The sequence below is a fragment of the Lutra lutra genome, chromosome 7 (assembly GCF_902655055.1).
Source record: "Lutra lutra chromosome 7, mLutLut1.2, whole genome shotgun sequence".
In the NCBI taxonomy this organism is placed as follows: Eukaryota; Metazoa; Chordata; class Mammalia; order Carnivora; family Mustelidae; genus Lutra; species Lutra lutra.
Window position 1 is genome coordinate 44750943 of NC_062284.1, and position 13220 is coordinate 44764162.

Here is a 13220-nt window from a genome sequence, read left to right on the forward strand (position 1 = left end):
TGCCTGCTATGGCGCTAAACCGGAAGCTGGTCCTCCAGGCAGGACCCATGTGAGTGGGTGATCCCCCCCTCCCCCGTCCAGTACAGCGTGTCCAAGAGCCCCTACAGGAGGAAGACAACCTCGGCGGCCATACAGTAAGGTGCAAAAGGCTTGAGCTAGGTGCAAAAGGCGGGTCTAGGTTCAAATCTCAGCTCTGTCACTCACAGTGAAACCTGGTCAAAGTCAATGGACCTCTTGCAGCCTTGGTTCCCCATCTGTATAATGGGACAATACCTCCACGGCATAGGGCTGTTCTAAAGATCCAGAGAGATGGTCCATGGAAGGATCCATGCCCAGCAAGATTTCAAGTAATGGTGGCTATGTCCATTCGTTCCTCTCTGGGATGGAGCAATGACAATAGTCATCTCCAGGAAACTTACTGAATCCCTGCTGAATCACTTGTGCACCACTGTAGAATATGCCCTCTCCCTGACCTGCCTCCTGTCCCACGCATCCTCACCCCCATGTCACCCCTACACTGTTCACAGTGTTGAAGCTGCAAGGGCCCTCAGAGATCATTAAGTCCCATCATGCTGCAGAGCAGCTCACAGAGGTCAAGAAACTGCCAAGGTCACTGAGCGAGAAGGAGAGCCCAAGTCTGTTGACCCCCGCCCAGTGTCTTCTCCACGTGCCTGTCACTGGGCAAGGCTGCTTAGCTCAGCCAAGCGGGGTACCGGCTAGACAAGGAAGCTGCTTATGAACCTTCATTGCAAATGTGGAGCATGGCCCCAGGAAGTGCTGGGCAACCTGAGCCAGCAAGGATGCCTGCTGCCCAGCCTCTAGGGGTAGGTTTCCATGGAGATGCAGCAAACTCTTTCCCTGGCACCCTATAGATGAGACCACAGTCAGCCTCTTCCCACAAGCCTCCAGTGTGGCCCATGCACAAGGTCCCCTCCATCTGGCAGTCAAGGCTCTCCTACCTCTGGAAACTCACCCCTCCACCACATCCCAACCAACCTCCTAATCACCCTTACACCACCCTGCAGTTAGCTCTGCTGGAATGGCCTTCCTCACGAGCTTCTTCCGGTCCCCACTGCCAGTTCTGACACATTAATTCTGGAACAAGTTCCATGACCCCCTCCCCTCCAACACCTCCAACTAGTTGTTTCCCCCCAGCACCTGCCTGTTAACCTGACACACCTCTGGCGGCGAATCAACTGCACTATAATTCCTTGTGTGTCCTCTCCCCACCGTTCTGAAGCCCCAGGAGGACAGGGGCCCTGCCTCTCATTTCTACCCCTTGCACCCAAGAGTGGCTGGCATTGCAATTCCTGCGTGCTCGAGAACTATTTCCTGCCCGAATGAACAACTAGCACAGTCACATATGCATCTCTTGCACCTTCTGCTTTTAGGCAATCAAGATAGATAATGGCTAAGAGCCTTGGAACCTGGGTTCTAATCCCAGTTTGGCCATTTACCAGTCTGACACTGGGAAAGTCACTTAGGTGGGCAGCTGCAGGTTGCTCACCCATTAATTAGTAATGATGATCCAACTACCTCACAAGGGTTACCAAGAGGATCAAACAGGACCTATAAAGTGACCGGTAGCTGTTAGCATCTCCTCGGTGATTATTTCCTTGGCCATGTCTCTTCCTCCCAGAACAAGGGTCTTTATCATCTGCCTCCTTTCTCAGCCAAAATTCTGTCTCCCCCAGCAAGTATCATCTAAATAGCCAGCCTAGTGCTCCTTTGTTCTCCCACTTTCACATGTGTGCAGCAACCTCACCCCACAGCCCCAGTAAGGCCAAGAGCCTGTGTGTTCGTCCCACCTTCCCGACCAGATTGCCCAGTTGCAGAGAGAAGGCCTGTTTTGCATGCTCTGTGTTCCTAAAAGCACCCAGCCTAGGGTTTCTGTATAACACAGCCTATAGCATTTAGTTTCCAAAGCATTCATACTCATTTGATTCTCACTGTCCAAGGCAGGTACTATCATCACCCCCATTTTACAGATGAAGTAACTGAGGCTCACAGAGGTTAAGCACTTGCTCAAGGTGCCTCAGTAATAAGTAGTGCAGCTAAGGTTCAAGCTCTGGCGGACTCCAGATCCTGTGTGCTCTCCCATCTCTTCTGTCACCTCCTTCCTCTAGTTGATGCAAGGGAGCCTGCTGGGGTCACCCCTGCCTGCTGCCCAAGTGGGCATGTCCACCTTGGCTCTGGTGCCTCAGCAGCTTCCTATCCCAGCTCCATGTTATTTTCCAGAAAACCCACAGAAGCGGCTTCGGAAAGGACCCCAAACTCGGTCGCATTTGGATTTTTTTTTTTTAAGATTTTATTTATTTATTTGACAGAGAGAGATCACAAGTAGGCAGAGAGGCAGGTAGAGAGAGAGGGGGAAGCAGGCTCCCCACAGAGCAGAAAGCCCAATGCGGGGTTCGATCCCAGGACCCTGGGATCATGACCTGAGCCGAAGGCAAAGGCTTTAACCCACTGAGCCACCCAGGTGCCCCTCGTATTTGCATTTGTTAAACCACAGTTTCTGGCCACACACTCATGGCCTCCTCCTCTGGGAACACTGCTGCATGGTTCTGACCTCCCATGCTTCCTCACTCACATGTCACCCCTACACTGTTCACAGTGTTGAAGCTGCAAGGGCCCTCAGAGATCATTAAGTCCCATCAAGCTGCAGAGCAGCTCACAGAGGTCAAGAAATTCCCAAGGTCACTGAGTGAGGAGCAGAGCCCAAACCTGTCTGGTAAAGCAGAAGGGAAAACCTACTCTAGCTACCTACTCTGTCCCTAGGCTCTGTGACATGGAGAGAAATAAAAATTCACTTCCAAGGGCATTCCAGGACCACTGGCTTTGGGCCTTGGGCCAACTAGCAATGTTGGCCCTATGGTTTGTGCCAAACTAACATTTGGGGTGGGCTTTCCCCACACATCACCTCACAGCCACCAAGCTGTGGATGGTTGGTGTCCCCATCTAACCAGTGAGGAAACTGGACCTAAGTCAAGACATTCTGAGCCCCCAAGCTGTGCTTTGAGGGTTCCCCTTCTGAGCTAGTTGCCCACTGGAATCCCCTGAGGGGCTGCATTAACAACACCAAACCGAGGAAATCAGTTCACCAGGAGTGAGGGTCCAGTGTTGGTTTTGTAAAGTAAGCTCTCCAAGGAAGCTGAAGCAGACGGCACCATGTTTGGGAAACCAGTGCTGAAGAGGACGCCGGCGTCTGACAGACACACGTTAGAATCCCATTCTGCCCTGAGCTAGCTGTATTGCCCTTGGTGAGGTACTCACCTCTCTGAGACTTGGCCCTTGGTCTGCAAAACGGGAATATTACTGTGGTAAGGTTCTAGGAGCCCTCAAGTAACCTCTTCTTTCTATAAAATGCGCATGACAGCAGACCCTCCCTCACAGGTGGCTGCATGGGTTAAATGGTAAACACATGCCCAGCACTCAGACAGGAGTCTTCATGTTTTCAAGGTGCCCAGTAACCACCAGCTGCCATTGTTGTTACTACACCACTGACAACAGTCAGCCTGCATATAACACGATCCTGTTTACAAAGCGCTCTCACGTTGTGGGCAAAGGCTCAGAGAGCCAGGGAGGTACTGGAGCTGGTGCCTACTGGCCCATGACAGCCCAGGAATTGTGTGAGCCGGCTGATAAAGGGAGCCACATTAACTATATTATTTTAATATTAAAATTAAATTTTATAAACTGATATTGAAATAAGTCAGATGAAAAACAATACTTAAAACTCATTGCTTCCTAATTTTTTAAATCGTATTCTAGTATTCTCTGTGTTTTGGAGGTGATCTCTGTCCCTTATCTCTGAATTGGGGAAATCCTAAATAAGGCTATGCTACTGTTCCCCTCTTCCAAACTCTGGTCAGTGGCACGTTGATACCTTGAAATTGTGGGCCGGGGTGGGGGGGATATTGACACCATGGAAAGTGGCAGACACTACAGATCAGAACCTGATTTATTATCTTTTTGATTCTAGACTTAAGACGTGCTGGAGGGGCACCTGGGTGGCTCAGTGGGTTAAAGCCTCTGCCTTAGGCTCAGGTCATGATCCCAGGGTCCTGGGATCGAGCCCCGCATCGGGCTCTCTGCTTGGCGGGGAGCCTGCTTCCCCCCCCCCCCCACCTCTGCCTGCCTCTCTGCCTACTTGTGATCTCTGTCTGTCAAATAAATAAATAAAAATCTTAAAAAAAAAAAAAAAAAAAGACGTGCTGGAGAAGATCACTTAATAATGTAGCTGAAACTTAAAAGGGTGCCGTGTATGTAGCTGTTGTTTTGTGAATAGCATAGAAACAGAGGACATATTTTTTTAGTATTCAGAAACTATTATCTAATCCAGCCAAGAAGTCATTCCAGTCATTGACAAATAAGCAAAGTTCTAAAACATGTCTTCATTGTTTCATTTTCACCCTACTTGTTAAATTTTGTAGGCAAAAATATCAACCAACATTCTGGTCAGAATTACACTCGAGTGTCAACTGCATCCCTAGGTTGGCTCTTGATACAAGAGTTTGGCAGAACCCAAAGGAAATGTTGTATGAGAAAATTGGCTCTCTGGGATTTACCAAAGAAAATATCATATATTTTTATTGTTTGTAGGTTGTGTTACAAACCTTTACATCATAAAATTCATGATGTGTGTGTGTGTGTGTGTGTGTGTGTGTGTCCATACACTTGATTTCTGGAGATCTGGCTGTTACCAGAATACTACTGCACAGAACCTCAGGCTAGGAGATGCTCAACCCCCAATCTTCTCCTCTTTCTACCATGCAGCCCCCTGCTGTATCTCTTAAGAGTCACCTGGTTGGCTTAATGCTTCCTTTTGCAAAGTATCTGTATTTCAACTCTTTCATTTTCTGTTTTCTTTCTTTCTTTCTTTCTTTTTTTTTTTTTTAAGATTTTATTTATTTATTTGACAGAGAGAGACACATTGAGAGAGGGAACACAAGCAGGGGGAGTGAGAGAGGGAGAAGCAGGCCTCCCGCCAAGCAGGGAGCCTAATGCAGGGCTCGATCCCAGGACCCCAGGATCACAACTAGAGCCAAAGGCAGATGCCTAAGGACTGAGCCACCCAGGCACCCCTCATTTTTGTTTTCTTAAAGGTTTTTTTTTTTTTTTTTTTAAGTAATCTCTACCCCCAACGTAGGGCTCCAACTCACAAGCCTGATGTCAAGAGCTGCACGCTCCACCAGCTGAGCCAGCCAGGTGCCCCTCAACTCTTAATTATGCCTCTCCGTAGCTTACTATTTGCCACATTTTGTACTTTCCCTCCACTATTTAGAAGTTCAGTTTCCTCAGTTCACTCCTTCCGGGGTTACCCTAAGGGGGCCTGGCAAGAGTGGAAAATGCAGCCAGCATTTTTTTCTAGGGCTCTAGGCTCAGTCTGATGCATGGGGTTGCGATGAAGGGGCCCAAGAGGTACATTCTGGGGCTGGGGCACAAGCTAAGGTTGGCATCTGAGGAACAGGAAACAAGGTCTGCCCCTCAAAATGCACCGAGAAGGTAAGGCAATCAGAAAAGACTTGTATAAAAGTTCCTACAGCAAAGTAAAATACTTTAGAGCACATGTGGGCTCCTCGGGTTAAAATGTAAAGTAGAAAAAAACATAAGAGAAAATTGTAAAAGTAGTACAGTTACAAGCATCCTAAAATGAACACATACACACACCTGTTCAAAAAGCTGGAGAAAATAGACCAATTGTTAACAATGGTTGTTTTGGAGTAGAAAGTCTATGGGTAACTTCTTTGCAAGTTTCTGTGTCTTCTATGAGCTACTACTTTTTATGACAGCATAAAAGACCATCCTTCCGTTAAAAAATGCTAAGGGGTACCTTTGGGTCATCCCTTTCCCATGTTCTTGTCATTACTGGCCTACTCTCTCCCAGCTATCCTGTCTGCACTGCCAGAATTTTCTTTCAAAATCAGAAATAAAATCATGTGCATCCATTCATGAAAGGTCTTCTACCAATTATTAATTTTCTTAAGTGTGATAATGGTAGTAGGTTGGTAGGTACCTGACCTGAATCTTGGGAGATGCCTATAGAAATACTGAGAGTGAAATGTCAGGATGGCTAGAATTTTCTTTCAAATTATACCAACGTTTTTAAAAATCACATATATTTTTTATTTTAATTTTTATTTAAAATGTTTTTAATTTTAAAAGTATATATGTACTATGTGTACATGTCTGTGTGTAGATATACATATATAAAAATACTTTTATATAAATATACATTTTTCTTTTTTATTTTATTTATTTATTTATTTATTTTTTGAAGATTTTTATTTATTTATTTGACAGACAGAGATCACAAGTAGGCAGAGAGGCAGGCAGAGAGAGAGAGGAGGAAGCAGGCTCCCCGCTGAGCAGAGAGCCTGATGTGGGGCTCGACCCCAGGACCCTGGGATCATGACCTGAGCCGAAGGCAGAGGCTTTAACCCACTGAGCCACCCAGGCACCCCACATTTTTCTTTTTTAAAGAGAGAAGGAGGCAAAGCAAATGTGCCTCCATGTCGAATCTAGGGGGAAGGTGTAATGGTGGCCATTGTATTCTTCCAATTTTTCTGATATGTTTTCATAATAAAATTTTTTTTTTAAGATTTTATTTATTTATTTGACAGACAGAGATCACAAGCAGGCAGAGAGAGAGAGAGAGAGGGAAGCAGGCTTCCTGCTGAGCAGAGAGCCCATGCGGGACTCGATCCCAGGACCCCGAGATCATGACCTGAGCCGAAGGCAGCGGCTTAACCCACTGAGCCACCCAGGCGCCCTTCATAATAAAAAATTTTGAGGGAAAAAGCCTTCCGTGGTCTGCTTTGACAGACCGTGGTCTGGCCTGCACCTTCACAATCTCACTGTACTCAATCCCGACGGTGAAATCTCTGCCATGACTCACCTTTGCTTCATGCTGCCAGGTTTTGGTATGGAAACAGCCTCCTTCTTATAAGTTCTACTTTCAAATGCATGCACATTTTATAGCAACTAATAAAATATACATTTTTTAAAATATGAGGAATAACTTATTAGAAATAAACAACGTAACCAGATGAGAAATTAACTGTGTGAAGGAGAAATGCATGGCATGGTACAGACCTTTGGATTGATAATATGTCAGAGGCATGGCCCAAGGAAGTAAGAAATTTATGCTGTTCAGAATCTGGGGAAAGAAAAGCTCGTGGCACCCAGCTTGGCTTAGTGTTTCCTCATTGGCTGCGTTCAAGCCCCAGCTCTGTCTCTTAATATCTGTGTGATCCTGGACAAGTTATTTAACCTCTCTGAATCTCAATTGCCTTGTGTGTAAAAAAAGGACAATACTTTGTACCTCCACGCATGGCCATAAGGATCAAATGAGAGAACAAATGTATAAGCATGCTATATTCTAGAAAGTGCCATAAACATTCAAAATATTATTAGTATCATTCCTATGAAAGCTTGACGAGCAGACCCCATCATGTCACAAACGTAAAAAATAGCTCAAAGGATGATCAGAGCATTGAGGAATTTGGATTTTGGGTACTTTGTTTACAAATTCAAAATTCACTTCTTAATGCTATTTATATAAACCAAAAGCCCCATGAGAGTTCTAGGTTCCTGGCTTGCATATAATTTCATTCAGTCCTCATGGCGTGTTCTTTTTGCTGAAAATACCAGTCAGACCTGAAGATGACCCTCCATTTTTGAATTCTCCAGCTGGTTTGGGGTGTAGGGGAGACACACCCATACTCAGAAGGTAAACTCCCAAATCTAAAATAAACACAAAACCACACAAACCTGCCCTCTACAAGACCTTCATTTGTGCTGGGATGGCATGCCAGGGTGAGGTTTCCGGGCAGTACTGAGGGTAAGCCACCATGCAGACGCCATGTCTGAAGGCATACCAGGTGCTAGGTGGTACTGAGGGGCAGTCAGCCCTAGGGTTCCTTTCATCCAGGCAAACACAGGGCAACATCATCTACCTTCACCACCTACAACCACCCACATCAGTGGGCCTTTCTGGGGTATATTTACAACACACACTGGCATGGTATTCCCTCTGCTGAGTCAGAACACTTACCCCCTGGAAGTGAGATTTTGCTGGCGAGAATCATGGTTAGCTTTCATTTCAGGTGGCCTCCCCACTGAGTCCCACCATGTCCATCTCCTAGTAGACAGTGGGCCCTTGGAAAGCAGGTGCCCTATTGCACTGATGTTTGACACTCTATTCCTGGGCATATGAAAGTCCCTCAATAAATGTTCACATCATGGGACTAAAACCTGCCTGTAGCCTCTCTTGCATTTTCCAGGTGACATGAAAGGGCCATGACACATCTGGTCTTACCAAGGCATTCATCCCTTTGTTTACTCATTCATTCTTCATGTGTCAGCGACGGTGCTAGATATGAGCAGCAGAAAGTGAGTGAGAACGACAGATACTCCCAGCAGAAGGCTGTACAAAGGGCAACAGAATCAGAGAGGCAGGTTCATTCTAAGTTATGGTTTGGGAGGTTGCAGGGATGGGAAAGGCTTCCCAGAGGAAGTGGTGTTTCTGCTGGGCCTAGAAGGGCAAGCAGGAAGGAAGTCTATGGCCAGAGAAAAGGAGGAGCAGCAGCTTCCTGGATGGGAACAGCATGAACAAAGGAGGAGAGAGGCCAGAATAGGGATCTGTCATCTTGCTGCCTGGGGCTAGAGTTTTGGAGGGGGTGGGGGGGTGGGGAAGGTGGATGAGGTCAGAATCAGACCTGAATGTCATGCTGACAATGGGTTCATTTATCCTACAGATGACAAGGACCGACCCATTACAAATTTCTGGGCAGCAGCCTGCCTTGATCTGTTTTCCCAAGACTGCTTATCATATGGTAATTGGTACATTTATTGTTCTCTGCCACAGGGCTGGGAGCATGTCAGCTTTGACATGGGGCCGGGAATGGGGCCTCACCTCTCTAGCCTCTCTAGCACCGTGACTGAACAGGAGGAGCTAATTGGCTAGCAGTCCCAGGAGAAGCCATTTGTATTCCAGAGGCCATCGAGCTGCCCCTCCTCCATCACCTGCCCCTTCAAGCTGGAAGGTGAGTGTGGAGAACAGGTCACAGGTAGGGGCCTGGAGACAACAGGGTGGCTGTGTTCGTGGGACCACAAGACTAGCCTGACTCACTTGGTGAGGAGTAAGAGAATACAAGTGTTGAGGAAAGCAGAGGCACCTCAAAGAGAATGAAAATCAGGAAGAAAAATATATCCGTGAAAAATGATTTTTAGATGGTGGGAAACAACATGGAACCACCCCCCACCCCACCCCAAGCTACCAGCTGGACTTTCTACATCATCCCCTCTAGCTGGTGGAAAGTTCCAGCCAGGGGCATGCATACCCACATTCTGGCTCCAGGGATGTCTACCCCATCATGAGGTAACAAAGCTACTCATCACTTCCTGGAGTTGCTCAGCTGGGCCTGGGCCAAGGGACCACGGATGGGGGCCAAGGGGCCAAGGGACCATGGCGTCTGCACAGCTCTAAGGACAGGAGGCCAAGATAGGGGTTAGCAGCAGTCTCGCCCTGCGCACATCTGAGGCAACCCAGACTGTCTCTAGGTGGTGGAAAGCAGCCAGACTGAGCCCAGGAGCCAGACATGCCCCAGCAGCCATCAATCTCAGCTCTCTGCTGGGCAGTTGAGAACTGCATTAGCAGGCCTGTTTTCCTAGTCTGATGGGCCCGAAATCCTGTAACAAGAGTTGTGTTTTCTTTTCCTCTCTGCTGGGAGGGGAAATAACAATGGCAGGTACTATTACAGAGTGCTACCGGGGAGTCGGCTTTAACCCCTGCGGCAACTGTGCCAGGTGGGAATTATTGCCTGCGTTGAAGCTGAATGACTGAGGCTCAGGGGTATCCTGGTATCCAGCAGAATGAAGACCAAACCCCGGCCTGGCCGCCTCCAAGCCAACACTCCCCTCCCCACAGCAGCCACACAAGCAAGTTAAAGACTTTTCTTTTCTTCTTCTTCCTCTTCTCCTTCTTCCTCTTCTCCTTCCTCTTCTTCTTCTTTTATTTATTTATTTGACAGAGAGAGAGAGAGAGACAGTGAGCGAGGGAACACAAGCAGGGGGAGTGGGAGAGGGAGAAGCAGGCTTTCCACTAAGCAGGGAGCCCCATGTGGGGGATCATGACCTGAGCCGAAGGCAGATGCTTGATGACTGAGCCACCCAGGAGCCCTGCACACAAGCAAGTTAAACAGCATGAAGGGGCTACTGTCATGGTACCTATGGGATTACAACTCCTCCTACCTCTACCAGACCTGGTAGAGAAAAGACAAAGAGTGAGGCCAGGCTCCTGGAAGCAGTAAAGACACAGAAAACAACAAGTTAACTGTCCTCAGTACTGTCAGGAGGGAGACACAAGAGCAATCCAGGTAGATGGTTTCCCACTCAGAGTGTTACCACTCTGAAGGCCAAAGGCCCGCTCAGGCCACACCCTCACCAGATTAGGGCACTAGCCTCCCAGCTAGGCCCCCAGCCTCCAGTTGTCCCCATTCTATCCAACCTTTCAGCCAGAGAGAGATCCTTCTGAAACACACATCTGCTCACCTCACCTCCATGTTCCCCCCCACCCCACTCCCTACTCTGTATCCCTCAGGGTAAAGTTCAACCTCTTTGGTTTAGCTCTCACACCCTTGTGTCTGCCTTCTGCTCTCCTCCTGGCTTGTTCATTCAGTCATTCAGAACATCTACTCTTTGCCTGTACTTTCCTGAACACACTGTGCTCTTTCCAGACCATGTACACTGCTAGCCTCTCTTCCTCAGAAGACCCTTCCCCTTTGGTAACCCCTGCCAGTCCTTCCTTTTTTTTTTTTAATTTATATTTATTTTTATTTTTTATTTTTTTTATTTTTTATTTTTTCAGCATAACAGTATTCATTATTTTTGCACCACACCCAGTGCTCCATGCAATCCATGCCCTCTCCAATACCCACCACCTGGATCCCCCAACCTCCCACCCCCCGCCCCTTCAAAACCCTCAGATTGTTTTTCAGAGTCCATAGTCTCTCATGGTTCACCTCCCCTTCCAATATCCCTCAACTCCCTTCTCCTCTCCATCTCCCCTTGTCCTCCATGCTATTTGTTATGCTCCACAAATAAGTGAAACCATATGATAATTGACTCTCTCTACTTGACTTATTTCACTCAGCATAATCTCTTCCAGTCCCGTCCATGTTGCTACAAAAGTTGGGTATTCATCCTTTCTGATGGAGGCATAATACTCCATAGTGTATATGGACCACATCTTCCTTATCCATTTGTCCGTTGAAGGGCATCTTGGTTCTTTCCACAGTTTGGCGACCATGGCCATTGCTGCTATAAACATTGGGGTACAGATGGCCCTTCTTTTCACTACATCTGTATCTTTGGGGTAAATACCCAGTAGTGCAACCTGCCAGTCCTTCTAAACTCAACTCAAATATCACCTCTTCCAGGAACCCTCTGGGATACCTCAGTCTGACTCAGATGCCCTCTCCTTGAGCTCCCCAGCTCCCCTATACTTCCTCCTATCACAGCACTTAAGAGTTGTTGAGTTTCTTTCCTGTCTCCTATACTAGGTTTCATAGAAAAGAGGAACTGAGCCTGGACAGGGTCTTAGTTGGTTTGTGTATCTGTGGAAATACCTAGGCACATGGCACAATGCTTGAAACACAATAGGACTTTCTGGATAGAAAACTGAACGGGTCTTCCCCCCACCCCACCCCCGGGTAAATAGGTCTCTCTGATCCCGGGTTAGAGGATCTTTATGCTTCGGGGGTCTATAAAGGCTCATCAGTCCACTAAACTGAGCTCAGTTACTACGGGAACTGATCCTTCTACTTTGACCACATTCTTGCTTTCTGAGCTCCTATGTGGTCACAGTGAACTTTCTCAACCCTGAATACCAGTTACCACAAATGATCAGTGCCCCTTGGAAGCAGTTTTGTGGCCACGTTAGGAGATGGGAACAGGGAGGGCAGCCAGCGGTCCCTAGGCTCCAAGACTGATGACCTCTGGGCAAGGGGCCCTAGAGGCTGTGCGGGGCCCAGACAGCCAGCCGACCTCGGCAGTGCTCACCTGAACGCTAACACTTCTGCCTCTTCCTGAGTTAGTTCTTGGTTACTGAAGAGTCCAGTCTCGTGACACGTGTTTGGTTTCACGTTTCCTGTCAGTGGTCTACTATTTAAAAATGACACCCCACCTACTACTGTCTGAAAGAGATAAGGTACCTGTGGTCTGAAGAAGCAGCTTCTTACAGCCAGCCCCTCTGTGAAGAAAGCCTGATAATGCAAAATGAAACCGAGGGATGCCTCCTGAGGCATCATATTTTTCTTAGATGCTCAGAGTTTTCCATGGCGAGACGAGGGAGGATGGCCAAAGGGGTGCTGATCCCTTCCTAGCAGTAATGTCAGAAGGGACAGAGCCTGTTCTTCCTAAGACAATTCTTCTCCCACATCCCCTCACTGACCTTGAGATCAAAGTGAGCAATTTTCTTGGCATGAAGGTAGTTCACACCGTCCAGGATTTGCTTGATGAAGCTGGTGGCCTCTTCCTCACTCAGCGACTCCTTCTGGGCCAGGAAGTCAAATAGCTCTCCTCCCGACACTCTGCAAGATACCGGTGGTGGGGTGGGGGCCAGGCCATGGGTGCAGCTCCTAACCATGACCCCCACCATTTGGACATACGGCAGGATCCCCTCACCCATCTCTGGGGTTCTGTCTAGCCAGCACCAGGAACCAACTTTGCTTCTATTCACTGCATTCTTCCCTTTGGATCACAAGGGCAGGAACTGCTCTTAGGGAGTCACCAGAAGGATCTCGGGTTACCCTTGGTATTACCTCTCCCCACCCCATGACTGAGGGGACAGAGAACAGAAACAGTGCTGTGCAGTGACAAAGAGGAACATATGCTGGGCCAGAAACTGGAGGCCCAGGTTTTAGTCCAGCTCTGCCACTGACCTTGGGCAATTCACTTTCCCCCTTCAGGCAAATCTTGGTTTCCTTACCTGCAGGATGAGCAGATTGAGAAAGACGGCTCCTGAGCCCTTTCTTTCATTTTACAAAAGATGGCCTCCTCAAAGCTCAAGAGAATCTAGGCATGGGTTCTAGACCCATTTAAAACCTGACCATGTTACTTTTGTCCTCACCCTCCCCTCTCTTGCACCTTATGGTAGATATGACAGGAATGGAGGCCCACAGAGCAAAAACAACCTCCCCTGTAAATACTAGTTTACA

The 13220-nt window shown here is 47.7% G+C and overlaps 1 protein-coding gene across 4 annotated transcripts in view; it reads right to left on the bottom strand.

The window, feature by feature from the left end:
• DAPK2 (death associated protein kinase 2) overlaps nucleotides 1-13220 on the bottom strand; it is a 119087-nt gene that overhangs the window by 31409 nt on the left and 74458 nt on the right. For all 4 annotated transcript variants that reach the window (XM_047738542.1, XM_047738543.1, XM_047738540.1 and 1 more), the window contains exon 4: nucleotides 12455-12593. In XM_047738542.1, the coding sequence (XP_047594498.1) occupies nucleotides 12455-12593 (139 nt within the window). The remainder of the gene's footprint in view (nucleotides 1-12454; nucleotides 12594-13220) is intronic.